The 26,614-nt window shown below is 48.1% G+C and overlaps 2 protein-coding genes across 8 annotated transcripts in view; one reads left to right on the top strand and one right to left on the bottom strand.

The window, feature by feature from the left end:
• SPATA22 (spermatogenesis associated 22) overlaps nucleotides 1-22,479 on the top strand; it is a 63,356-nt gene extending 40,877 nt beyond the window's left edge. Inside the window, exons 10-15 of one of the 7 annotated variants that reach the window (XR_009746400.1) lie at nucleotides 2,592-3,260; nucleotides 3,662-4,916; nucleotides 7,087-7,283; nucleotides 12,703-12,809; nucleotides 16,179-16,217; nucleotides 18,074-18,308. The gene's annotated coding sequence lies outside the window, so the exon portion shown is untranslated. Of the gene's footprint in view, nucleotides 1-2,591; nucleotides 4,917-7,086; nucleotides 7,284-8,099; nucleotides 8,960-12,071; nucleotides 12,560-12,702; nucleotides 12,810-16,178; nucleotides 16,218-18,073; nucleotides 18,309-20,283; nucleotides 20,406-21,980 lie in introns of those variants that run through there. The other 6 variants (XR_009746401.1, XR_009746399.1, XR_009746398.1 and 3 more) reach the window with 6 other exon arrangements.
• LHFPL7 (LHFPL tetraspan subfamily member 7) overlaps nucleotides 1-26,614 on the bottom strand; it is a 62,082-nt gene that overhangs the window by 33,764 nt on the left and 1,704 nt on the right. Inside the window, exon 2 of the mRNA XM_061470312.1 lies at nucleotides 17,045-17,183. Coding sequence (XP_061326296.1) covers nucleotides 17,045-17,183 — 139 coding nt within the window. The remainder of the gene's footprint in view (nucleotides 1-17,044; nucleotides 17,184-26,614) is intronic.

Raw genomic sequence — 26,614 nt, 5'->3', positions numbered from 1 at the left:
CCCCCATTCACAGTTTACTTTGATTAGATGAGGTTTTATTTATGGCTGTATATCAGGCCTGGGACTTCCAAGGGGGGAGAAGTCTCTAATGTGGCTTCCATTAAGCTTCTGCCACTGAGCTGTGTGGAGGGGAAGGAGCTTGGCAATGGGACACCCATTCACAAGCTGGGGACAGGCTCCCTCCTCATGATGTTGTTGTTCAATTCCCACTAAAACTCTTTGACCTCATCGCTGGTCAGCATTGGGAGCTTTTGTCACAGCTCATTACACAGCAGGAATGTGGAAGCCCAGTGACCTTTCTCAGAGGGACAGGCAGAAAAGCAACAGCACAAAGGAGGGAAGAAAATGTCGTACACTTTAGAGGAGAAATAATTGAATGTTATTGTGATGGAAAACACTGGGCTGACAATGGGCAGGGACAAAAATCTTCCTTTTAGGGTGTTGGTTGTGGGACATGTGGGGTTTGGACATCTATTCATTCAGCTGGCTTCAGCTTCCCTTCCTACCCCTCCTTTGGCTACCAGGGAATTTTGGAGGCTGAGGAATGGCTCTCAGGTCCCGGTGATACTGGGCATGGGTTCCTGGACACCTTCATGATGCACTGGAGCGAGGATCAGAGGTAGAAGAGCTGGCATTGCCTTGCATGGCAAAGGCAAAAGAACCAAGAGGTCTAAATGTAACATTTCTAAAGCTATTAAAGAAGTCAAGGCAAACTTTTAGCCTTTCCCCTAAAGCTCCCCAGCTTCTATACTGGGGGACTAGAGCCAATGGGACTGCTCCCGTCTGTGCCTCCAGATTTTCTCCTTCAAACAGGTCAAGGCTTCCATCACATTGTTCCCCCATTCATTTCACTTCCAGTTTTTATTCAATCTGACTTCTCCAGTCTCCTGAGATAAACTGATTAATTCTTTTCCCCTTCGTAGTCCCCTGAGTCCCTTGTTCAATCTTTCCCGCCTCAGTGAGATCTTAATAAATGCTGCCTGTGGCTGGAAGTGGGATTGGGTCTCAGAACTGTAATTAATTCTTTACTTCCTCCATGGCTTCAGTGCTATTTACAGCCATTAGCCCAAGCAGAAGCAGAGTTTTGCAGACTACCTCCTACTTTTGCCCCTGATTAATGTATCTACACTATTTTCTCCTTGCTCTCTTGCTTTTCTTGGTTTGCCTTGTATCCAGTTTACTGTCAACATATGAAAACACTGACAGGTTTCCCATCAAAATGTAATCTCAGAGACAACAATTGCTAGGCTTTCCTCTTTGCTCATGCTATGTTACTTTAAAGCCTCTTAGTCCAGGCTGGCTGCTTGTGACAGGACATCAAGACCCATAGCAGCAGCATGACCATGGTCTTGACTATTATCTCCCTAATTGCTTTCTGTAGTCTCCAGCAGCAGCTTGCAAGATTTTAACTCTAGCACAATGCCTGTCTGCTCTGGGAGAGCTTTGGAGGCATTGCACAGGAGGAGAATGTAACCAACTTGGAGGGAGGTGGGTGAGACCCGGCAGAGATGACTAGGAGGATTGTAAGGTCTGAATGAGAAAAAGCTATTAAAAAGGTTTGTGGTTGTTGGCAGATCAGTAGAGGGGAGCACAGTGAATGTTTGAAGCCTTTAAACACTACAGAATTATGCAGGCTGTTACCATGCATTATAAATAGGAGTGGACTGAAGATAATCTAGGGATAACTGGGTGAGCTGTTCCTGGCTGACTGTGGGAGCCTCCTCTGGCAGGGATAAAAGACCCTGTCACTGTCCCTGTTTTATACTGAGGGAAGTGCCTCAGCCTTCCACCTGGGACCTGCTCAGGGTTTCAGCAGTGAACTCCAAAGCTGCATTCAGTATGCCAGTGAGGGAGCGAATGCAAATTTCCTCTTTCTCTCTCTTTTGGGTGAGATTTATGCCACCTCCACATGCACAGCCTCCTGGCAGCAATAAATCACAGAGGGGGAGGGAATGCTGCAAGGAAACGGTTACCCTGCAGCTTCTGTGTGAGGGGCAGGGAGATGGGATGTGTTGGGATCAGCCATCCGCTCCCAGGCATGTAGCCCTAGCATTGCAAACTTGGTCTGGCACATGCTCTCATTCCTTCCCACGCTACACTAGAGATCAAACCCCCAGAGCCTGGGGATTTGCTTTTTAGTCATCTCCCTTCCCTCCCCTCCTGTACCAGTGTTGCCCAGGTACCCAAGGCTGGGATGGAGCCGTCAACGTCATCTTGGCAGACAGGTTTATTAGAGAGGAGCACTCTGTGCCAAAGCCCTCCCTGGTACGTAATGAGCATTGGCTGCATCACAGACCTACAGCTCATCACAGATCATCAGCAGTCACCTCTCCCATTGGGACCCCTCTCCTTGGGAACTGTCAGTACTGCTGTCAGGTGTCTTCACCTCTGCACTGCAAAGCAGAAATGGAGGCAGGACAAGGCCACAGCTGTGTACTGCAGGAAGGTTCTTGGTACTCATACCAACCCTGTGAGGCACCAGCTCAGTGCTCTGCTTCAGTTTGCAACTCCTTGGCAAAAATGCCCAGCTGATCTGATAAAACCTTGTCTTTCCCCAGCAGCTTCAGCCATCTCCTAACCTTACCTTGCAGCCTCCCAGCTCCTGGGACTCTGCCTGGGCAGCTGTCAGGACTGGAAACACAGGAGATGCTGAGACCCCTTCACGCTGGCCACAAGCAGCAAGCACAAGAAGACACAAAGGGGACAAGTTCCCTCCAGTGCATCAACGCTGAGCTCAACATGCTCTGCTCCCCACTGCCCCTGCAGCTGGGAGGGTTCAGTCAGGGGAATGAGCCCTGCTCCAGAGGATCCCTGCTCCAGGAAAGGCATTTGGCTGCTGCCTGTAAGCACCTGACTGGTTTAATCCACTTTCAGTGCAGAGCTCTGACAAGCCCCCAGCAGAACTAGGGCAGCTAAAAATACTCAGTGCACAAAGAAAGTAATTTGGTTAGGACTGAAGTGATCTATCTCAAATCAAAAATGTGCAAAATGTGGTCTCATCAGGTCAAGCATCAGAAAAGGAACAAAAGTGTGAACTAGTCACAGGGCTTAAGAAAAGCAGCAAAATCTGAAGATTTTGCTAAACGCCACAGCAAGAACAGAAGGGCCTGTACCAGAATCACAGGGAGGTGCCTGCTCATTTCTCCACCATACGCTGACTTTACCTTTACTGTCAGTCTAAATTCTGCCAATTATTAAATTATCCAACATGCAGCAGGAACGCAGCTCGATGGGATCCAAATGGTGTCACTACAATTATGGTAATTATCTGAAAACAAGCCAATTACTCCCCTCCTTTTCGTGCCAGTTGGTACCAACATAGCAGCTGTTCGAGGCAAATTTGTTACCACGTTACTGTACATTTGTTAAAGGTTGAGGTTGTAGATTCTAACCCTCTTAAATATTCAAAATGCAATAAAGTCGTGGAGCGTATACTGAAGTAGGATTTTTTTAAATGTTGGAAAGGGAGGAATTTCTTTTATATGCCAAGAGAACTGGTGGGAAAGTGATTTACTAACGATTGCTGGCTGGAAATGTGTACTTTGCAATCAGCATAGAACTGAGCTATAAATTAAACTCTGTCAGCTTGTTACCTCTACCCATGTAAAATGAGTTAAATGCAGACGTTTACTGAGGATCTTATATATTTCCCTTTCTTCAGTTTTGGCATTTGGGATGCTCAACACATCCAGAGGCATCCTGCAGGATTGGCCCCTGCATTGGATTCACTTTCAGCAACTCATTCAATTTGTCAAGTGCTTTGGCTCATTAAATCATGGGAGAAGCAGCAACACTCTTACGGAGAGTGAAGGCAAAGGATGGCTCAGCTCTGCACACATCCCTGTGAGCACTGCCCCAGGCAAAGCAAATTGGGCCAACATTGGGCAGAGGAAACTCTTAGCCCACATGAAGAGGCTCCTGAAAAGATGTTATCAGATATCTTTCATTCTGAACCTGTTCATATGAAGGACAGCCTTGCTTAGACTGGTGAAGGTTTCATAACATATAAAACCCCCAATTTGCAACTACTGCCAGAGGTCCAAATGGACCCTTGGTCCACAGATTAGCGTGACCTCTCATTTTTCACAGACCTTCCTTGTAGAAACTAGAATCTTCCATCTCATGTTTGCTACCATATCCTCCCTTGGGCTGACCTTAAATAATTTTTCATGTGATGTTTTGAAATCTTTGGCTTTGATGTGCATAAAACACTTCTTTCAATAAATGTCATGAGCAGATTAAAGAAAATTAAACGGCGGAAAGAAGAGGTAACTACCTTCTGGCTTGAACAGCATCTTCATGACAACTGCATGAATCAGCTATGAAAAATGTGTGTTTCCCTCTTTGTGCTCATGATACGTGCCAGTGGGTTATGTTTATAGCTGTAGGCTTAACATACACCCCCTGCATCTGTGTAATTCCCTGCAGCTCATGTGCAGCTACACAGTCAAGGCACAGGGCAGAGCTTAGTACCTGTGAGCAGGTTAGTGGCATTACCTGCTGCTTTGCTTGAAATAATTAGCCTTGCTCACAGATGACCTTCACAGCAAGCCCTAAAGGCTGACAGATTTGGGCTGTATTGGAGCAACAGAGAAGCACATTTCAGAGAGCTCCTCCTTGAGAAACCTCTGCTACTCACTCCACCATCAGTCCAAAGGAACTGGAGGTGGGCATCATGGTGCCCATGCACCTGGAGCAAGGTTTCTCACTGCTACAGACCAGAGGGTACTGATGCAATCACCTTCCTGGACAACCCTGGTACCTCCCTGCTATTCTTAACTATCTGCTTTCCATTTTCCTTTCCCAGAAGCTCCCTGTTGCTGTCAGAGTGACATGCCAGGACTCTCTGCATTTGGGGCTGTGACCAGTTCCTGCTAACTTGGCAATATGTGAAATACCACCTCTTCCAAGAAAGTGTAAGTATGCTGTCCCCTACTGATCACCAGTCGATTCTTCCTTATTATTTAAGATTTGCTTATTACCTTATCCTTTGCTTCACATTATTTCCACATTTGTTGCCTATTAAAACTGCCCAGCTCAGATTTCTCCCTGTTAAGCAGCAACAAGATACCCAGCCAAAAGAATTACATTTGATAGTGTGGAAAAAAAGAAATTATAAAAAATAATCCAGGCAGTCCCTTGCCCAGTTGTAGCATTAGATATGAATGAGTGTGTAAACAGGTTTCTGCTTATCAGTCCTGCTGCTATCTGCTTGCACACAAACTGCTCAGCCCCACAAAATCCAATTTCCAAGAGGTTAGAGGAGGGAGCTGTTTGCAGAAACAGAGCAATACAAATCTCCAAAGCCACGGCCCTCATTACGCTGATGTTAGAGAGAGAAATGTCGCTTTACTCCTCCTGGCACCCAAAGGTGGTATTTACTTTTGTGACTTTGATTAGAATCAGCCTGGCTTTGCCACCGGATTGTTTCCTCCCATTTTCTTACACTTGTTTGGTGGGTCAGTGAAAGCAGCTGAGTCCCCTCTGCAGTCATTGTGCCCAGAGCAGGCACTGGGCACTGGGGGTCTGCAGTGCACCCTGACACTATGACACAACCATCCCCTGTTTCTCCCAGAACAGCCTGGAAACTTGAGGTGGAAACACCAGTCACAGACTGGCAGCAGAGACAGGAACACAGCCCACTGCCTCCAGCAGGGTGCCCTGCACCAGGCATGCAGTGAAAGCAAGAGGTGCTGTGTTTTGAGGTTTTGCCAAGACCTGGATATGGACAAATGCTGCAGCTCAGTCCTGGAGGAGCTGAACCCTCCGAGTGCCCTATAGCATTGAGGAGGAAGGAGCACAGCATGGGAGATGCTGTGGGCTGGACCCTCTGACCTGGCTGCTGTAGGTGACAGCAAGGAGAATACAGCAGCATCCAGTGGCAGCAGGACTGTGAGGTGCAAAAGACAAATGTGCCTCAGTTCCTGATGTAGGCACAAGCTCTTTGTTTATTCCCAGATAGAGTGATCAGGCAGCCATCTCCTCTCCTCACACCTCCTGGAAAGGGTTGTGGCCCAGAAGCTGACTGCCTTAGTAAAAATGCAAACTGTAAGCTGATTAGATATTCATAGATACTCTTTCTTGATTAGCTCACCATTAATATTTCAGTGTCAGAACTGGATGCGTACTGCCTCCCTGCTTTCTTCCTTCCTGCTTAATTAATTTTGACCATCACTGACAACAGTCTCTAACAGATAGCAGAAATTGAAGTGGGCTGTTCCGTGACTTTGCTTGCTGTAAACAGCTATTTGCAATTCCTTTTCATACATCACCCACTCAGCACAAAGAGACCATGGTAGCAGAAAATGAGTCTCCCTCATAAGGACTTCAGAGCTCCAAAAGAACATTTGCTTATTTGATAAAAATATGCAAAAAGACAATGCAGTGGGCACAATTCAGCAACAAGATTTGTGTCTCACCTCATAATCTGCTGGCTGTGATGCCAGTAAAAAAAAAAAGTAGAAAGGGATAGAATTGTTAATTTCTCTTTAAAAAGAAAGGGCCTTTGATTTAGGGTAGCTCATAAAAGCCAGAGTATTGCCCAGCTGTGAGGGGTGTGATAATTTCTGCAACTGCAGCAGTAGTATGAGCAGCTCACTTCATAAAATGCAGGCTGCATGGCTGCCTGATGCACAGCACACACATCCACAGCTGATAATACGACATGCTGCTAATAGTCTGTTTGATTTTATTGATGTGCTCAAGATATATGGGGGCAGAAGAAGCAGCGAAGCACAAATTATACAGCAGCGTTTGTTCCAGCCCAGCCCAGGGGACTGTCTGCATTTGCCTGTGCTCCTCCTGGGCCCAAAGGGATGGAAGCTCACCTGCATGACAGGAGGCTAGTTGCCACCTCCCAGGTCCACATGGTCCTGTAACAACATGGACTGGGATTGCTGTCACAATGTGCCTACCTGGGACCAAAGCAGCACTGGCTTTGCAGAAACAACATTTTTGCTTTTTTTTGCTGCCACCTGGGCTGCATGCTGCTGCTGTAAAACCAGCCCTTTGCTGCTGGACACACTCCACACCTCCATCCGTTGCAACAGCCCATCCCACCCTAACCTACAGCCTCTCCTTTCCCAGGGAATACACCACAATGGTGATCCAAGGCAAGCAGAAAGGCAGGAGTGACATGTTGCAGCCTTGCTCAGCTCCATCCCTTCCACACAGTAACTCAGGCTGTTAAATGCCTGGCCAGAGCTCACCATCTGCTTCCAGTCTTCTAGGAATACTGCTGCATAATTCAATCAAAAAGGAGAAGATCCTTGTTTCACTGAATCGTAAGTCACTCATCAAGTAATTATATTTTTGTATCCCTACCAGGAGCAACAGGGGCTGTTCATTTTATCAGCTTTAGCAGCCAGAGCCATGCTCTGCCAAGGTTATGGGTGGGAGAAGAACACTATTTAACATTTCCTCAGACATCCAAGACTTATCCATGTTTTTAGTTTTTGGTTAGGCAAGTGACTAAAGCCTTTCAGGACCAAGCCTTTGTCCAGGAGTGCTCTTATTGTGAAGCATAGAAAATGCGCCACTTGGACCAGAAGAGCTGACCAAACCATCAAAATGAAGCTAATTCCCAGCAATATGATTATGTCAGGTCTGCTCTTCCAGGGCAGAGCTGCTTCTGCAGTTGCTGCCTAACCAGGGAGCAAAATCCTGTTTATCCTAGCAGCTGGAAGACACACGGGGTTGCATCCCCCTCATGCTGCCTTAGATAGGTCAGATGAGATTAGTTCAGGGGAAAAGCCAACCAACTTGGTCCATCAGAAGTGCCTGGGATGCAACTCGCAGGACGAAAAAAACAGAAGGAGTCTTTTGAAAAGATCCCAAATGGTAATCTTTCTGGAACCTTTTGTTGCTCTTTGGGGCAATTTCCCCATGTTAGACACTTCCACTATCCCACAGTTTGTACCGTTTCCCCAGACAGCCATCCCTTAGCACCACTGTCCTTTCCTGGGTTAGGTCTCCACCTGCTCTTTCAGTGCCCCAGATGTTCAGTCTTAGACAGATTTATTCCTGTGACTTTGAAAAGGGCTTCACCATGTTTCCATCTGTGTTTACACTCAGCGCGGGATAAATTCTCCTCCTAGAAGATCTGTTCCTTACCAGCAAAGAAGTACGACTCAGCATAGATTCAGATGGGAAAGCAGAGCAAAACATTTCCAAGCCAGCGCTTGCCTGGGAGCTGTGCTATGTGCCCACACAAGGACAGAGACCTCTGCCAGACTACCTGCATTATCAAACTGTGCAAGAAGGAAGTGGGATCTGGCCCAGAGCCACTGCTCACACATCCACTCTCAGGGCTGGTTCCCCAATTTACCCAGCACCTCCTGCCAGTTACTCATTCAGGATACTGAAACCAAATGCTCATCTACAGCAAGCAAAGCAGGACTGAAATGCCCCACATCCCCGTGAGGGGTCTGACCCAGCTATCTGGGATCCTGCTGGCCATCTGGGGCTGTGGTGTTGGAAAGGCCCATTTTGTCTGACCTTCATAGCTCCTATCTCTGTGCCTTCTCTTAAAGCAGGACTGGCTGATGCACCAGCACAGCCGTTTTTAACTGCCTGGGCAATTTGCAACACAAAGGACAGTGAGCAGCTGCAGCGCAGATTTATCACCTTGCTCACCAAGGCTAGGCCAACACATCTCCGCTGTACAGCAACAGCAACGCCCCAGAATGACTTTCCAGGTGAATCTACAGATAGCGTGAGCTTCATCTAATCTCAGGAGGACAGATTTTGAAGCATATAGGGACTCACTGCTTCATCCTAAATCTGGCATCAACTTTCAGGTTTCAGGGCAGCATGCTGATGCTGACAGACGGCTGTATGTGCTGCCCTCATTGCTGTGTCCTGACAGGTCCTTGTCCATACCCACGTTCAGTTGGCTGTTACATTAGTGAGGATCCAACCAGCCCAGCAAACATTTACATCTGACACAAAAGCCAGCGTCTATTTTTCCATAAGGCCAAAACCTTCCAAAATTGACAGACACAAGGAGGGCTGGACACCGGGGTTGACCAAAACTCCCTGATATGCATGCTTCTCTTGAGCAGACTGAACTACAAACTGCCTCTGAGTCCTGAGCTCCCTGTTAGCATTGGAGAGAATGGGGATTTTTTTCTCTGCATTACACCACACAGTCCAGATGGATGAGTCAATAAAGATCATGCGACATTTATGTAATTGCTTCAGGATGCATGAAATTCAGCTAGGAGTTCCGTTCCCCATAGCAAAGGAGGATATTCAGGTGGCCCTGGAAGAGGCTTGCAAGGGTCTGTCTCCCTCTTCCCAGCAACAGCAGATACAAACATGAGCCAAGCCAGGGGAAAAAAGGGAAAAGCCGAACTGTTTCTGAAGGGAAATACCACCTGAAGCTCACAATCACATAGCAAGGAGGTAAGGAGACATGCTTCTTCCCAGCACTGTGGGCATGCAGTAAGCAGGCTGGGGAGCCACTAATGACAGCTGTTAACTGATAGATGCTCTGAAGCTTTGCAGGAGCTGGTCTATTATGTCCTTTCTGTGCTATCTGCAGCCTGAACTTAAATGGGAAGAAGGACCCTCTCATGCAGTGGTTCTCTTCTGCAACAACCAACAAGCACAGTTAAGCTCCACGAAAGATGAACCATAATCAAAGCCATCTCTCCCCAAAAGCTCATGTGGTGTGAGGGAGCTTGCTAGGAAAGGTATGTCTGGAAGAACATTCTGATAACACCCCTGAGCTCCATGCTGGTACCTTGAAAATGACAGAATGAGAGTAAATGTCCTGCATTGTAGAAGAAGGAACAACTAACTGCCTGTAAACTGAATGGAAATTAACACAGACAAAGGGAAGCAAATTCCCTCTAAAACGGAAGTATAGATTTTCGCCATCTGAAAGATATGGCTCTGGCACAGTGCTGGGGTCCTTGGGGCTGGCTTGTATTTCCTCAGTCTTTGGAGCCTCAGTGGCACTTGTTATTTGTCATTCCCACTTATTACAAAGCACTGTTATTATTTACAAAATATACTTTTTATGGACTGTTACTGCATCCAAGTGCAGTAACTGACCTAAACTCAAATCCCCAGGAGAACTGTTGAAAGAGAAGCAATTCAGCCACATATTAATATGACAAGGATTTCCCCAGATTTAAGGCAATAGGAAATATGTTTTGTACAACAGAACTAGTCCTTTCCCACAGTATAAAACTGCTCTTTTTCAATGACAGCAATGAAAGGATATTGCTTCTGTCACTGATGTCACTGGAAATGTATTGCCCTTTTCCAAGAAACCAGTGAAAGGACATGGCTGGTTTATTCTCTCAATGAGGCTACTCATTTAGAGAGAAATACATTGCCTCCAGCATTAGCCCAGACATACTGCTCCTGCTGTGTTCCCTGCCTGAAGGAAGGGCAAAGGCACCATGTCAGAGGGTTTGTGCCAACTGGCAGAACTGAAGAAAAGCAAAGGAGAGTTTGAGAACTAAGCAGAAGAAAGAAAACTGTCCAACTGTCAGAGACAGAAATGAATTCGTAACTTCTCTCACGGAGGGTGAAGTGGGGCTCAGCTGCTGTACAGTGCAGCCAGGATCTGGCCCCTTCCCCTTCAGCAGCTCTGCACCTCGTATGAAATGAGCTTAAACCCTGGGAAGGCTAATGTACCCTTAACCTGGCTGTTAGGAAAGCTGCCAGCCCTTCTCCCTTTTACTGCTAAGTTTAATGGTCTGTCTCTCCAGTGAAGATTTTAGGTTTTCAAAGTAAAATGAAATGGTTCTCAAACCAAGATGATCTATCACATGAATGTATGCACCAAAGAGCATGGAGAAATTACTTTTTCAGCAGGAACAGAAATTTCCTCCAGTGAAAGGCCGAATTTGAGTCAATGTCTGTGGTTCCACTTTCATTCCTGTCTATCTGCAGATCTGGCAAGTTCATTTTGCTCCTCTGCAACATCCTCCCAGGAGACACCGCCCACTTGGAAGGTAGATGGAAAAAAAGTCAATTGTCTGTTTTAACATGGGAGTTCATCAAATTCTCTTGCAGAGACTGGTGGAATAGCATCATCTGGGCTTTGGTGCTGGTGCTCAGCATCTCCACAGTGTTCAGAGCAGTCTCTGCTCCAGGACACATTAGCCTAAGACCCAGGATTGTTATGGCTTTTACTGAGCTGAGTTCTGAAGCAAATTGGCAAAAAATGCTGCAAAAGAGGATCTGCATCAGTGAGTGTAAAACTTGAGAGCACACATAAGTCAGGCATAAGCAATATTGGCACTGGAGCAAAGCACCTCTCGGGCTGGGCTGCAGCAAAGGCCTGTCAGCAGGCTCCTAGCATCAGACGTGTATTAGTTGTGTCAGGAATTAGTGAGAGTTCACTGACTTAATAATAACATGCCAAAGGCAGTTTTTCAACTTTGCAAATGTAATTAAAGAAAACAGGGGGGGAAATTATTGCTTCCAACGGTGTTGACCACTGTCTCTATTGCAAGGATGAGATGTGAAATGCAGAGGGGAGAGTGTAAAGATGGCAATGAGGACCTGAGCAGTGATGAGGATCATGCAATTACAGCTGTGATGGGAGCATTGCTCTTTACAGAAAAGGAAGGCAACGGGAAAACAGAAGTGCTGTCCTTGTGACTCAGGAGCTGGACCCATCCCCAAGGTCAGGGTTTATGCTGCTAGTTTTTACTTTCATGCCCAAGCACTTCACATCAGGACTGGACTTTGCTTTATTTTTGGCACTTCTCTTGCTTAGACAAATCTTGCAGTTTTGGGCAACCTTTCTTGGATGGCTGGAAACAGCTTTATGGCAGCATTTCTTCAATGCTACTCTGGTGACTGAACATACCCAGCATCAAGACTCAGCATGTTTTTCAAGACGTTATTGCCACAGGAAGAGGGACCGTGTGGGCTCTGTGATAAAAGCCAAGATGCTATTTTTAAAATAGGGATGGGGGAAGCTTTGGGTGATTTTAAATCAAATCAATGGCTGGACAACAGGGCGCTGCTTCCCCCTGCCTCCGCTGCCAAGTTCCTCTTCAGATTCCCAGGGCTGTCTTGTGACAAACAATCCTTATTGTCAACAGGATGGGGCTCCCACCGCAGCCATGAGAACGCCCTTCAGGAAACCGGTTATGGGTCGGCCCCTGCCCAGGCTGTGTTGGAGCAGGTGGGAACAGCTGCACAATCTGAGAATGGCTCCCCCTTCTCCTCAGCCATTCCTGAACATTCTTAGTGTTGGTTGCAGCACTGGTGACACAACCCCAAACTGTCCCCTGCCTTGGGCAGGTGTCTGCTCCATTTATGTCTCCTCAATGAGGTGTTGCAGGGGCCATGCTGTGACACTGCCAGCACCCTGGGAGCAGTGGGCATGTCCCCACCGTCCAGTGGCCCCTGCAATGTCCTCAGACATTGCTCTCCAGCATCCCCAACAGCTGCTGGTGCCATTATTTCAATCATGACTACTGGTACCTGGCCATCAGAGATCCCATCAGGCACACTCCAAAACTGCCTCTCATGGTAGTGACAGCAGCAGGAAAGAGAAGACTCCCACAGTGTTTTAACAGCAGGTCAGCAATTACCAGGCTATGACCCCTCTAATTGCTGCAACTGTGGAGATGCTACCAAAGGTCGGAGGACAGAGGCAGCTTGGTTGTACACCCTCTTGGTGCTGTTTTTATCTAAGTTACTAATTACATATTACCTATATGTTACCAGGCTGATCAATACTAGTCTGAGGAATCAATATGGACGTGGATGACTGTGCTGTTTGCCATTCAGAACCTGCACAAGCTGGAAAAAACAGGGCACCACTGATCCCAAAGGTAGGCCAAGATGCAGGGTGGGACAGGAGGCGCAATGGGGACAGTGACCACACGTTGCCTTCCTAAGTAGCACTGTGACACAGGCACTGAGACAGCCTCCTGGCCAGGGACTTGCCACATCCATGCTAACTGCAGCACATGACTGCATCCCAAAGCTGGGGCAAACCTCCCACCCATCCTGCAGCACTCCGTTGGGAACAGCACATTCCATTTTAATCTAGGTTGCTTTTCAGTCCTTGGAACACAGTGTGTTTAAAAGATTCACACTGATCTGAAAATTGACAGTTCTCTTGATGTGTTCTTACCTGATGATCGAGAATCACCAGCTACTTCAGCAAGCACAATGTCTCCTGCATTTTGCTTTGCTGCTTAACTAACCAAAAGCTGAGACTATCTCTGTAATGCCACCATGCTTCTGCCAGCAAGAGGGATCTTGGCTGCAGAATGCAATCACATTTTGCAGGAAGAAGCGCTTGGGACTACCATGACATTTGGGATTAAAGTGCAGCTAAGTAAGGGGAGTAACTGGGAGTTTCTGCCTGTCTTGCTGGAGTCTCATGACTGTTCTGATTCTGTCGTAGCAATGCTGGGAAATTACTCTTTGAAACCAAAAGAGCCTGAGAAAGGCATGGGCAGGTCAGGGTCATTTGCCCTCAGCCTGCTTTTGTCTTGTGCAGTGAATTGATGGCGGTAGGATTAGACAGAGAGCAGCGTGGGGCAAATGTAAAACTCTCCCCTAAGGCTCCCCTCGTGCTCGACTGTGCCTGTGCCCTCAACAAGATGCAAAGCTCTGCAGCCTCCTCCTGTCAGGCCACTTCACAGGCATGTCTCAGAGCCCAGGGAAAGGATCAGCAGCTTTGGGGCAGCTTTGGGTGCATCCAGTTACTAACCACTGATGGATCAGCCACCACTCACCAGCAAAGCAAGAGCCCTTTTTCTGAAAAGCTCATGGTGAAAAGCTCCTGAAAAGCAACACAATCCTGGTTTTTATTGAGGCCTTAGGGTAGCTAAAGTTGCTGTGGAGTGAGGCTTCTAGCCCCTGCTGCTGGCCTGGGAAGACCTGGTACTTTTTCTAAGCAGCAGATGCAGTCCTCTTTAGTGCCAGTAGCTTAATCCAACAGCAGACCTGTAATCCTTCCCTTAGTCCCACAAGCCCCAAAAGCAGAAAGCTGCCCAGATTTGCTGTTCGATGAGGTTTACTCAGCCTCAGTTGCAATCTCAGTTTCCACCAGCAGCAAGCCTCATTCCCCTGGAAAGGCCATTCCCACGGGAGCGCAGATGCTCCTGAGCCAGGAACAGAAACGGTCCATGCTGGAAACCCAGCAAAGGCTGCTTTGGCTCTTAGCACCCTGCAGCCTTCAGGACACTCCTAATGCAGTGACACTACTGGGGCCTGTGTGGCCTGCCGTAGCTCAGAGTGGAGCCTTGGGGCAACCCAGGGCATCACCAACAGTTGCCTTTGGGTGAAGCCAGTGCCTGGGACACTGTGATGGCACCGTGTTCCTGCCAGCAGCTTTGCCACTGGCAGTTACTTGAAAACTGGTCTGAGAGCTTTGCAGAGAGAAACTGTAATGTCCAGCTATAAACTGCAGGCCCCCTGGCACAGCACCCAGAAGCCACCAGAGAGGTTGTACAAGCACAGCCAGCCCTGGAGAACATCCCCTGCCTTTTCCTTACAGCAGGAAACATTTCTCCCTGGATACAACTCCTAATTTTAAAATGCCAGCAAACAGGCTTTTTCTGAAAACTAACTGTAGCAAGATACCAGCTCTACCTCCCTTTGCACTCCCAGTGCCTGGCGTTAGCCCCAGGGCCCACCTCCATCAGCAGCAATAGGCCACAGCTGGAGGTTGGGGCTGCCCTCCCCACCCCTAACCCACACATAAATGGGGCCAGCTTGGCTTCCTAAGCCTCTTCAGAGGTGCTGCTGAGCAGGTTTGGGAGGAGGTATCATAGTAGAAATGTAATTTTAGTGAGCTGGCATCACACTTGGGGAGTGAGCTCTAATCTCTCAGGCAGCTCTGACTTTGCCTTTAGGGTGTGAGAGCTGAGCAAATGTTCTGTCTTTTCTCCTTTCCCCCTCTCCATGTTGCTCTGCTGTTCATTTATCCTTCGTTTGGGATCATCCTCTTGTCATTTATGTGGCTATGGTGGTTGGGTTTTTTTTCTAAGGGGGGGATGCCAGGCATCAGGAATCATATGTTCAGCATATGGTCGCAATTAGCCCAGCTCTGAACCCTGATGGCATGTCTGTGTCTGCAATTAATGCTCTTCGCTATCTGTGTAAGGTTTTTATCTTCTTTCCTTCTGGGGCTAGAAAAGGAGCAACTTGGATCTCAAAACACAGCAGTAAAGTGTTAAAGGCATAGTTTGGGCCCTTGCTGTGGGGCTGGTCTCAGGATTGATTCTTGTTTGGTTCAGCTTGGCCTTTGCACCTGGATTTATGTGAGTGTGGCTCAGGGTGCCTGTCTGATACAGCACAGAGGCTACGGGGACTGGTTCTGGCTCTCCCAGTGCCTCCGCTCATGTACTTTATGGCATGTTTCATGCACCTGGCTCTTTTATTAGGAAATCAGACTCAATGTTTTATAGTGTTAAGCTTCTTTATTCATGCCTATGGTTCTCTGCAAAGCATCTTGAGGTTTTTTTTATGGGATGGGAAAATGGGAGCAAAGTCTGGATTTCAGGGGGGAAATACCATGGCAAGCAGGGGGAAGGTGCCTGCGAGATGAGCGGTGCTTCAGGGAAACACAGAGGAGAAACACAGCCCCCTCCCACTGCTCCACTGGCATCTTGTGGTGATTTTGTAGGGGTTCCCCTGGCAGAGGGGGAAAGGTGCTTTACCAAATCTCATGGGCTTGCTCTGCTTTCCTTCTTTCCCATATAAATTCATCTACCCTAAAAATCGCTTCTTTTTTCTATTAGATAGTGTGATTTTGGGGGAGGAGTTTATCTCGCTGTCACCTGGCTGCAGCTGATTTTAAATGAAGATGAGAGGAACAGGGAGAGAAACTGGGGGAGGTAGGGGGTGGGTGGGCAGGATTTCTGAATCCAAATACATTAAGCCATTTAATTCTGTTGACTCAGGGCTGCCTGGCTCTGAATAAGAATTAATCCACAGTGAACCAAAATTAAAAAGCACAATACAAAATGCTTAGCGAGGCACTGCCAGGGTTTGAAGCCACCCATTAGCTTGCTTGAACATACCCAGTAAATTTTAATTTGTCAGTAACGCTCAGAGCCTACAGTTTATTTACAGCCTGTTCAATATTACCCAAACCCCTCAGAGAGCCTCATCTGTATTTATCTGCCACAGTCAGTTTCCTTTCCAGGGACATTTCCTAATCCCTTGCTTGTCTCTTGTTGCAGAGCCAGACACAGCAGGGATGTGCCACCCCCCAGGCAAAGGTAATGCAGACCCCTTGCTGTCCCACTTACCCTCTGCACAGGAGGCCACCCTGAGCCACGCCTCAGTGACCCACACCATCCCCATGCTGGGGCTGAGACCTCCTGGCATGGGGCTCCTCTGCCCTGCAGCCACCAGCCAGCACAGAGGGGTGATGGGAATCTCCAAATTGTGTCCTCTAAATGACGCACAGGTCAGTAGTAACGGGGTACAGGCAGGAGCAGCTGCCTCTATGGACCCACAGCCTGGCTGAGCTGGAGCAGCCATGGCTAACAGGCCAGGCCTCTCCATCTGTTCCCAAATCAGCTCCTGCTGGATGAGCCCTGGTGAGGAAAACATGTAACAGGATTGCCCTCAAAAGCAGCTTGAATGCTGCTGAGCAGATAAGGAAGCCTGGCTGGCCCTGAGGATTTCTCCAAGTAAAGGAGTTTATTATCAGGCACAGGCATGATGGGCGGTTTAATCTCCTGTCATGGCTTATGTCCAATTGGGGTGGTTTGGTCCAACACTTTCAGGTCCCAGAGATGCAGCTGGGTGGGGAGACAAGTCTCATTTGGGATTTGTCCTTCCACAGCACAAGGATGGACCTGCCCCAGCTGCCTGCCTTCTCCCATCTGCATTAGCATCAACAAAGTCATTTTCAGTAGATTCTATAAGGATGGATGCAGGTGGCAATTGCCAAGTGAAGGGCCACTCACTTTTCTGCCACTGTTGGTTAGAGTTTGCAAGCTCCTCTTGCTGCTAAGATACACAATGCTGTGAATGGCCAGGCAGCATCCTGAGGAAACCCCACTTTTCCACCCCAAAGAGCAAAGTCCCCATCACTTGCCTGCTGCTGTCTGCATGTAGCCAGCTAGGGTGCAGACTCTCTTCTCACAGGCTCCACCAGGCAGCAGGACAGCGACGATGGCCAGCAGTGAGCTGAGGGCCAGCAGGGCACAGCCACCTGCACACAGCACGGCACTTGTCTGAAAGGATATGGAGGGCTGTCAGCAAGGTCATCCCCCACCAACCAGCCCAGTGACACCACCCCACGAATTCCCCTCTTCAAGTGAGAAGTGGAGCCCCATCACGGGCAGCTTCTCCTGCTTTCTCCTGTTGCTTATACCTTCTTAATGCTTACACCTTCTTCTGTTGCTTAAATTCACTATTAAGTCTTGAGCCCATGGTTCACATGGTCCCAGGGGTTATAACTCTTTGGGCTATGGTGATAATAGCAAATGTATTACATGCATGAAGGGCTATGTCACTAATACAAGTGCCATTAGATGCCTGCAATGCATGTCAGTGCCTCCACTGAGAGCTGAAACTTGTGCCAGCGCCTGCTCCTGCAAGCCTGGCAATTAGAGGGTGCTTTGCCAGTGATGCTCCACAGTGGGGAACCTCTGCAAAGATTTCATTGCAGCCAGACTCTGCTGACACAGCAGGCTGCTTCCACCCCATAGCCCAACCCACCCACCTTCAGCAGACCCACCAGCCCTTCCCTGCAGCAGCCATGGCTTTGATTTAGCTTCTCTGGCAACAAAACTGGGTCATTCGGTACTGTTATTCAAACCCAGCTCACTCTGTGTGATGAAGCTTTGAGGCACTGGAGGCTAGGGGAGTACCTGGCAGGCAGTTTTCCCCTGGGGGCAGAACGAAGGGGCAGTAAAAAGGGAGGCCAGCACAATTTGCAGCCTGTCTCCTTGCCATCACCTGGCCGGGGTAGAAGCAATTTTGCTATTTAATATTCTGGCTTTAAGATGCAAACTGCATCAGCACCTAAAACTGGGAAAAGCACTAATTTATAGCAAAACAACTCATATTTTGGTATGGGCACCCAATTGCTGCACTGTCACTGTTTCTGTCCCCCTTGCAGGTTACACTTCTAATGGGATGGCACTGGCAGCAGGAAGGTCCCTACACCAGCAGTGACACATGCCAGCCCAGCCAGGGCACAGTGTGAGCCAGGGCAGTGAGGGGATGTGTGTGTCTTCTTCCATTACCCAGCTCATGGCAGCGTTCAAACAGCACAAGGGCACCTCAGTCCCAGCATTGTGGCAGCCACATCAAGACCTGGCGTTTCATAGCAAATTCCATGAAACACTTCTGGCTTTGGTGAGTCACTCTGCAGTAACATCCACCTCATGGCTCCCTAAGGCAGCACAGCTGTTAAGACAGGTCTCATCCCCATCTTTCTAACGAGCCTCATTTTCATAACCTGCGCAGGAGCTGCCCTAAGGAGCTCAGGTCCCTCTTCCACCTGCCCTTGTCCAGCCCTCTGGCTCTGCTGAGACATTCTGGGTAGAAATGCTCAATTTTCCTTTCTTAGTTTTCCCCTATATTTGAGTTTTTGGTTTACTATAGGAACAAACCCAATACATGTTTCCATTCATGTCCCCACCACCACCACCAGAGACATAAATAGTCTGCTAAATCTAAGTTATGCTGAGGAAACACAGGCAGGCTCAGGGGGCAGAGGAACTGGGTTTACCCTGTGATGGAATCCAACCAGCTAAAAAATCCCTCCAGCACTAGCAGTGCTGCTCCAGAGGTCTAGCACTGCCCTACATCTTCCTGCTTCATTTACTGCTGAAGTGGTTTTAGCAGCTGTACTTGCTGGTGCTGTGGCAGAACCACCAGCTGCAGGGTCCTGCCTGGGAGCTGCCACTGCTCCAAAATGGGACACACTAGTGCTGGCAAGTAACAGGCCAGGGAAGCACAGGCACCACCCTGACACGCCAGTGTGAGTGCTTCCACCAGTGCTGTACAGTGATTAGAAATCAGCATCTTATTTATAGCCTATTTATACACTGCACAAGCAAGGAAAACACTGTCCCAGCAATAAATTAATTCCTAACATGTAATGTAAAAGGCACAACAGTGCAAACAGCTGCTGGGAGAAAAGGAGAGGCTGTGGCAGCAGGTCTATCTGCTCCTCCCTGGGGCCTTCCAAGCCAGTGAGACCTAAAGAGGGAAGTGCTGCTCCAGGGCAGAACAGATTGGGACACCCCAGCAGGGACCAGCCCCTTTCCCCATCTGTATTCCAGGAGGGACCCACAGGGATTGGGGTGGGATGGGTGACCCTATTACACAGGTACCCTCCTAGTTTGAGGTCCCATGGAGAGAGCAGCTGATCCTCACTGCTCCCAGGGAAGCAGCAAGGAAACATGGACTCATAAAAGGATTACTCTGCCCAGTATCTGAATTCCACCCAGCAACCTGCTAAACCATCCTCCTTCACGAGGCCCATTAATTATTTAGTGCAATGAATTTTTCAGCAGAAAGGGGTCTTGTGAAGCAGGCTTGTTCCTCTCTTGTGTGAAGCACATTATTTTTAATGATCCATGTTCTTCTTAATTATGGTAGTGCAAATCCCCTAAAAACTCACAGCTCTTGTTGGAAACAACCTATGAGCTACTAACCCCCACAGAAAGGTGCAAAGATGTTTTTGAGGACATAGTGCCAAAAAAAAGTGCAAACAGGATGTGTGCAGGTGTGTGTGCCACTGAAAGATGAGCTGGGTATGGTTCAGGTTCTGCCATCAGTGTTCCTAGAAGCAGCAGCAAGACTGCGGGGTCCCGGGACCAACAGCACCCTGATGTGCACAGTGCTGGCCAAAAAAAGACCAAATCCAACCAGGCCATGGCAAAGGGAACTAAGTTCTCATTGTGAATAAATGTGTTAAAATTCCTGTGGGCAAGAGGTGTAGGTAAACAGTGAGGTTTGTTTTCTGCCATGTGGGCCAGGAAAGCTGAGCCACAGAACAGCCACCAAGCAGCTCTGGGGGGCAGAAGGGGTAATGCAGCTGAGGAGTTTTGCTGTGGGACACAAGGGATGGCAGTGGTGCAGCTGCCCCAGAATAGGTGGCAATAGGGAAAGGCACAGGGCACTTCAGGAGAGACTGTAAGTGACCCTGCTGTAAGCTGGTGGTCTTAAGTCTGGCTCCTACATTATGCTGGTTCACCATAGCTATTGCTGCTGAAATGGGTGTGAACTTCTTTCCCTAATGCATTGGCACTACCTGGCCAAAACACTGGATATACTCTTGTAAACCGGAATTTTTTGGTTTTGTTGTAACCCTTCCAGGTTCAAATTCCTTGCCTGGGAATTGTCGCAAGTGCTCCTGCCCTGTACTGGAGTCATACCTGCAGATCAAACAGCTGCTTCTGAAGAAAAATTTGAAGTTTGAAGAAGTCCATGGAGCAAAGGTACCCAACAGTAGCAGCTAAAAACCCTCCCCTTCCAACTGTGCAGCACCTCCTTCTCTCCTCCCTGTTTGTGCCTGTTGCATCTTGAGCAGAAAGGATGCAGGAAACAGGATGCAAAGGCTGAAACCCAAAAATAGACAGGGAGGGAAACAAACGGGATGCATCAAGGCCATCTGTGAGGGCCCAGCTCAGGCAGGGGAAGGAAAAAGCCCATTCATCACAAAAGAGAGAACAGCTTACAGGGGAAAACCAGCCAGGGAGAAGCAGGACCTTGCTGCTTGGTGGGCTGCTTCTCCCCAGGCATTGCAGACCATTGTCTGCACCACGGGAGATCCCTGGGGAGCCCAGCAGCCCTGGCCAGTGAGCTATCCTACCTCTGCCACACTGGGAAAAGACATAAAACCCTGTCAGATTTTCTGCTCCCACTCCCAGGGAGACTAATTGTTTATCCCCAAACAAATTAATAGTCCCCTGGTGGGACTGTAAATGTGCCTTTATGTGGTGTGATAAATACTGATTAACAACAATCCCCTGTTAATATTTTACAGGTCTGACACATGCCATGACTATGCCATTCACTAAGCAATAAATCTGCTAAGGATGCTGTTTCATCCACCAAAAAAAAACGCTCCAAATTAAAATGTCACACAATGATCATCCTAGGAAGAATAACTTAATATCCATAATGAGAAGTTTTTAAAAGTTAACCCATCTTTTGAAGCCAGCAGCCATGGTCTTTGCAATTTAAAGTGAAAAGGGCAAAGGGAGAAAAAACTGTCTGGTCCAGTGAGTTAGAGCTGAGAAATGGTACCTGGTGTTTGGCTCAGGAGAGATAAACCATGTTGGCAAAGCTCCTGCCATCACTGCCATCCTGGATGGGCACCACGGTACACAGAGCAGTAGGCTGAGGGCAAGGTTACAGACTGCTTGTGTGTTTCAGCCCCGCTCAAGTGCTTAAGCATCTTTGCAAATGGGGGCAGAAAGTAAATAGCCTAAATCATTAGGAAATAAAGCCCTGGGCTAAGTAAAAAATAAAAAAGAGTGAAAGTCGTAGCGTGTTTGGCTTTCTGGACTATCTGTTGAGGCAGAAAAAGTCTGAGAAACCCAGACTAAACAGGGGAAAAAAATGGCTGTAAAATCAACTCTAAGAGAAGAGGGTGCAAAAGTAATCAAATTATTATTTTTCTTTTTACATGCAGTCCCTTCTCATCAGAGCTCTGTGTGGTTAAATATTCATTAGGGAATATGTTTGGGGGTTAAACTGGATGGTGCTGTACCTGGAAAGGCAGAAACAGAATGGAAAGCAGGGGTTTTAACATTGATGAAAAGAAATTGGTGCTGGATTTGGGTGCTGAGTGGGGACCTGGGCTTTGGGGTTTGCAGCAGTGCTGGCAAGGACCCAGGAGGCCACACCGGGGATTGATGCTGGGAAGCAGATGCAGATGTTGGCAGCTGAGTCTGGCTCTGCTGCATGGCTGCTGGTAGAGGAGAAGCTGTCACCACTGCCTGTTGGAGGGCAAATAAAGAGGGATGAAAAGGATCAGTGCAAATACTCAGACTGGTATCTATCTGCAGGGCAGCAGCAGCACTGGAGCAGCAAAACTGCCTTCCATCCACGCCAGCACCCAGCAAGGTCTCTGAGCTCCCCTGCAAGTTGCTGGTATCAGCACCACGTGGCTGTGAGGTCCTTCGCTCCTCCCATGCCTTCTGGTAAGTTTGACGTTGGATGAGACTGCCCTGCACCCAGAACAGTAGTGCCTTCTCCTTGGACAAAGGTGGGTAAAACCCAGGAATATCCACCTGGACACAAGCAAGGCACCTGCCTCTGCAGGAGATGCTGTGTGCACAGGGGTGGGTGGATCGAGCCTCACAGCTTGTTCATATTTCCCACACACAAGTCACAGAAACAAACATCCACCATCTGGTCAGCATTAAAGCGACGGCCAGGAAGAGGATCCCACACGTCCTCTTCTTCTCCTCCTCAGCAATTACCTTCCTTTCAGTGCCATCTGAGAGCTTTCTCCTTCCTATTTGATCTTCCTTCTCCATCCTGCTCCCAAGCACACACTGTCCCCTGCCCAACAGCACTGGGAAATGCTCAGAGTCATCCAGAGGGAATGCATCCAACCTCCCCAAACCAGCCCAGCAGTAATGTGGAGCCGCAGGCATGATGCTGCTGGGGAGGTGGCTCCCGTCCTCATTTCCTCCCCTTCAAATGAAGGATCTGGTTGATGGGTACCTGCCAGCACCACAGCACACACAGGAAGGTACCTCTCCCCAGCCCAGATTTAGCTGCTTGCACACAAAATTCAGCAAAACCCCCTACAGGTCTCAGTTCAGCCAGTACTGACCTTCCAGGTAACTTGCCCGCTTCCAAGCTAACCAGGGCATTCAACACAAACACCAGAGGGGTTAATGCCCAAAATGATTCAAGGAAAAAAAAAAGGGGGGTCTTTTTTAATTAGGAAGAATATAAGAGACAGATAATATGTCTGATTAATTATGGCTGTCTTTCTTCCAGTGCCGCTGCATCTGGGGACACTGGAAAGCAGTTCCTAATGGTACTGCTTTATCTAAGAGGATGATGGATAGTGGTGAAAGAGGAAAAGAAAGGGAAAAAGTAAGACATTAGCACATCAATGGTGTGCCTGTGACCTCCATCAAGGGATTCGAACCAACTTAATGAAATTTTAATTAGGCAGCAAGCAGTGTGCTGTCGCTGTTGCTGGGTACCAGATCAGACCTTCTTACCAGCACTCTGTTATTATCCTTCCTTGGGATAAGCCCTTTCCAGTGCTGGCAGCAAAGCTGGGCTCATTGTCTTTTGCTGGGGATCACCCCACAGGTCACAAAATTCTCCCATCTGGCTTTTCCCTACAAAGCCAGTGGAGAGGAGCCCAACGGGAGTGGGATTTGCAGTCTCAGGAGGATGGAGGGAATGTCCCACCATCAAAATGTCCCTGTCATGTCCTTGCCACCCTGTGCCAGACTCTGAGCCCCACAAAGGGGAAATGCAAGGCCTTTCCCAAGAAGCAGGGTTCAGGACTCACTGTTTGTTAAGCATGTTTGTGGGCAGGTGACCCAGCATGAACTGGTCATCACTGTCATGAGCGGACACAGCTAAGCCCTGGCTGCTGCCCAGCCCCTGGCCCTGCAGCTCAAGCAGCAACACTGTGGCTGATACCCTCCTCCCCACACCTTTGTTTAAGCAAAGCAGCTTCCATCTCCCCTTGAGAACAGAGTTGATAGAATTAATGCTGAGAGCAGTCTGTATTTTCAATCAACTTGATCTTCTATGGCCCACCCATAAGCTGGTCCTGCATCAGCACCCGTTTCAGCCCAGCTTAATGGTGACCAGTTCAGTGGTCAGCGAGTCCTGATCATGGTTTGCTGTGCGGTCACTGAAGCATGGGACAGAGCCCAGGAATGAAGAGGTTTCCCCAGCACCAGGTATTTTCTGTTCTGTTAATGTAGGTCAAAAACCTCTGGGTGGCTAGCGAAGGGAGCTAGTCTACTGCAAGGTAATATGCCTAAAGAAGATGGTGATTTCAAGGAACTGCTGAGCACTTACACCTCTTGCAAAGGCTGTATAAGTGCAACTAAAAATCAAACTCTCTGGTATACAGAGTAAGCTGTGAAGGATCTGCTCTCTTGAGAAGTTCTTAGGATGAGGAGCTAAAAGTTGATTTCCTGATAATCCTAAATTAACATGCTGGCCTGATACACGGCCCCCAGAGATAGAGCAGACTGCCCAAGAGCCAGTCTCACACATGGCTCCCTGCTTAAGTGACATTGCACTCACAAAATACTCAGCTCTCCCTTGTGCCAGAGCCTATGCTAGAAATTATGGATTTTCCAAATATCTTCCCATCTCCAGGAGCACCCCGTGTGCTTTTCACTGGCAACAAGGCTGCTGCATAGCTCCACAAACCTGTCCCCACTGGGCAAACCTCAGATTATGTCAGGAACCCAGCACTGAACTGACACGGTGAGAAGCCATCAATGGAAGTTTATGAAACCTTTCAGCAGGGTAAGCAGGTTTACTGTCCACTTTCATTAAGCTTTGCTCAATGTTGTCAAATCCTGCTATGGACAAAAACCCAGGAAAGACCCACTCAGGGAACTCCTGGAGCCATGCAAAGCCTTCCCCCATGTCCTGAATGGATTATTTTGTGCTCTGCTCCAGCAGGGCATTGCTGGCTTCATAGGCAAACGGTCCATGTGGTTTTATCCTGAACATCATGGGCGGATCAGCTTCTTTGTTATTTTAGATTATATGCTTGGCAAAGCCTGAAAATAATTGGAGACTATCTGGAAAAATAAAAATAGAAATTTGAAATGAAGCAGCACTAGCTTCCGAAGTGCAGCACTGAGACAGGAACCCATGAGCCAAATGCTCCCACTGAAAGCAAAAATAAATTAGCTCAGGATAAAGCACTATTTTGCACGCACACAGCGATCTAGCACCAAAAATAGAGAAGTAGCGAGATGCAGTGAAGCATCTCAGAGTTCAAAAGCTCACCTGTTTTACCCAGCTCTATCAGTTGGCCTCCCAAGAGCCATCTCTTCTCCTTGCAGCGCCTGCACCCCTCAGAATGCCCCCCTCCAGCCCTCTCAGCTCCAAGTCCTCCCACAATGGATCCTCCTTTCCCATTAATTGTCAGTGTAAGAGCTTTGTTAATAAATTGGCTGTGGCCTCTGCGCAATATCACCACCACCATCCTCTCTTCTCACCTGGCTCCAGCCAGACCCTCTCCAGTTTTCCTCTGCTCCTTGCAAGGTCTCAGCCCGGCTACAACATCTCCAGATGTCAGGGATATCTTATTGTATTCCACTCCATCAAATAACCATCATGATGCTGAGCACGGTGCAAAGCCTCAGCAGCCTGAGCACTGGCAGGGTTAAATTAAAGGTACCCATGATATTAGAGAGCTGCAAAGTAATTATGAAAGGAAGCAGAAAAAAGCCAGCAACTCTAAGCAGACATGAAGGCCCTCTTAAGAGAAGAAAGGCATGTTAATTAACCTCTAGACATGACTCAGAGCATCATTTGTAGCATGATTAACATAATCCCCCAAGTGCAAACACACAATTGGCATTAATGATCATTTGCAGGACTGAATGCTCCCCCACTCCTTCAGCGCATTTGAACAGGGAAACACTGAAAACACGGTAAACAGGCACGTTTGCAGGAAACAAAAAGAACGGGGTTCCCTGGGAATCGACATCCTGTCTGCTGGCTGCTCCTACCCCTTCCCTGTGTGCTGCAGGTGGACATCTTCCCCAGGTATGCTGTCAGCATACCCCCAGATGTGCTACCAGTTTCAAGCCTGAAGAGCTCCTGAGCTCATGTCGGCTTTTGCTTCCTTTGCCCTCCTCCAACCACAGCTTCATTCCCTTCTCACTAGCATCCGCTTCTCTAGCAAAAAGCTGGTGGCTGTTTCTGAAAGCTCCTAGATTCCTGTTCACATTAGGCTCTTGGCTTTCACTTAAAGAAGGAGCTACCCCCAAGATTGCTTGAAAGACTGGAAATGTCACAAGTTCTGTAAGCGAGAAAAAAGAGCCACAATTTCCCCATCTCTCCAAAAAGGACTATCTCTTGCTTGAACTTGTGGACAGGGCTCACAGCACTCAGCTCCGCCTGCCCAGAGCACTGAGGTGTGCAGGTTCTGAGGGCTGCTCATGCAGGAAAGCAAAAGCTGCTGCCTGCCTTAGTAAAGCTGTCAGGGCTGTTTTATTATATCCCAGCCCATCAAATAACCATCACAAGAGGTCTTCTCATCCTCATCATGGCAGAAAGCTGGTCAGGGAGTGCTTTCTCCTGAAGGAGACTGCGCTGTTTGGTGTTCATTAATTATTTAGGTGGCATTAATAAAGGTGATGAGGATGTGTCACCAAAATCCCCTGTAAACTCCAGCTGGCACCATAATATTCATCCCCACAACAGCCCAAGCTCGGGAGCTCAGAGGCTCTGCTTTACACTGTTCTGGATCTGAAGTGTTTTCAGAGGCTATTAGCTGGCTGAGGCTGTGTGTAGCTGAAGCTTGTTCAAATGAGTCACTGCTGAGCTTCATTCTTATCTTTAAAGTTTGTTACTACTCGGAAGTGTTTAGCTGCATTACATTTGCAAAAACATCTGAACAAAGGCCAGCTTACAGAAACGACAGCACTTGTGCACGTTTTTATATAAACAGGAAGGATTGTGTGCA

The sequence above is a fragment of the Pezoporus flaviventris genome, unplaced genomic scaffold (assembly GCF_033815535.1).
Source record: "Pezoporus flaviventris isolate CSIRO_AGI_PZ_B2104156 unplaced genomic scaffold, CSIRO_AGI_Pfla_v1 ptg000063l, whole genome shotgun sequence".
In the NCBI taxonomy this organism is placed as follows: Eukaryota; Metazoa; Chordata; class Aves; order Psittaciformes; family Psittacidae; genus Pezoporus; species Pezoporus flaviventris.
Note: the sequence above shows the minus strand (reverse complement) of the source record. Positions and strands in the feature narration are given on the sequence as shown.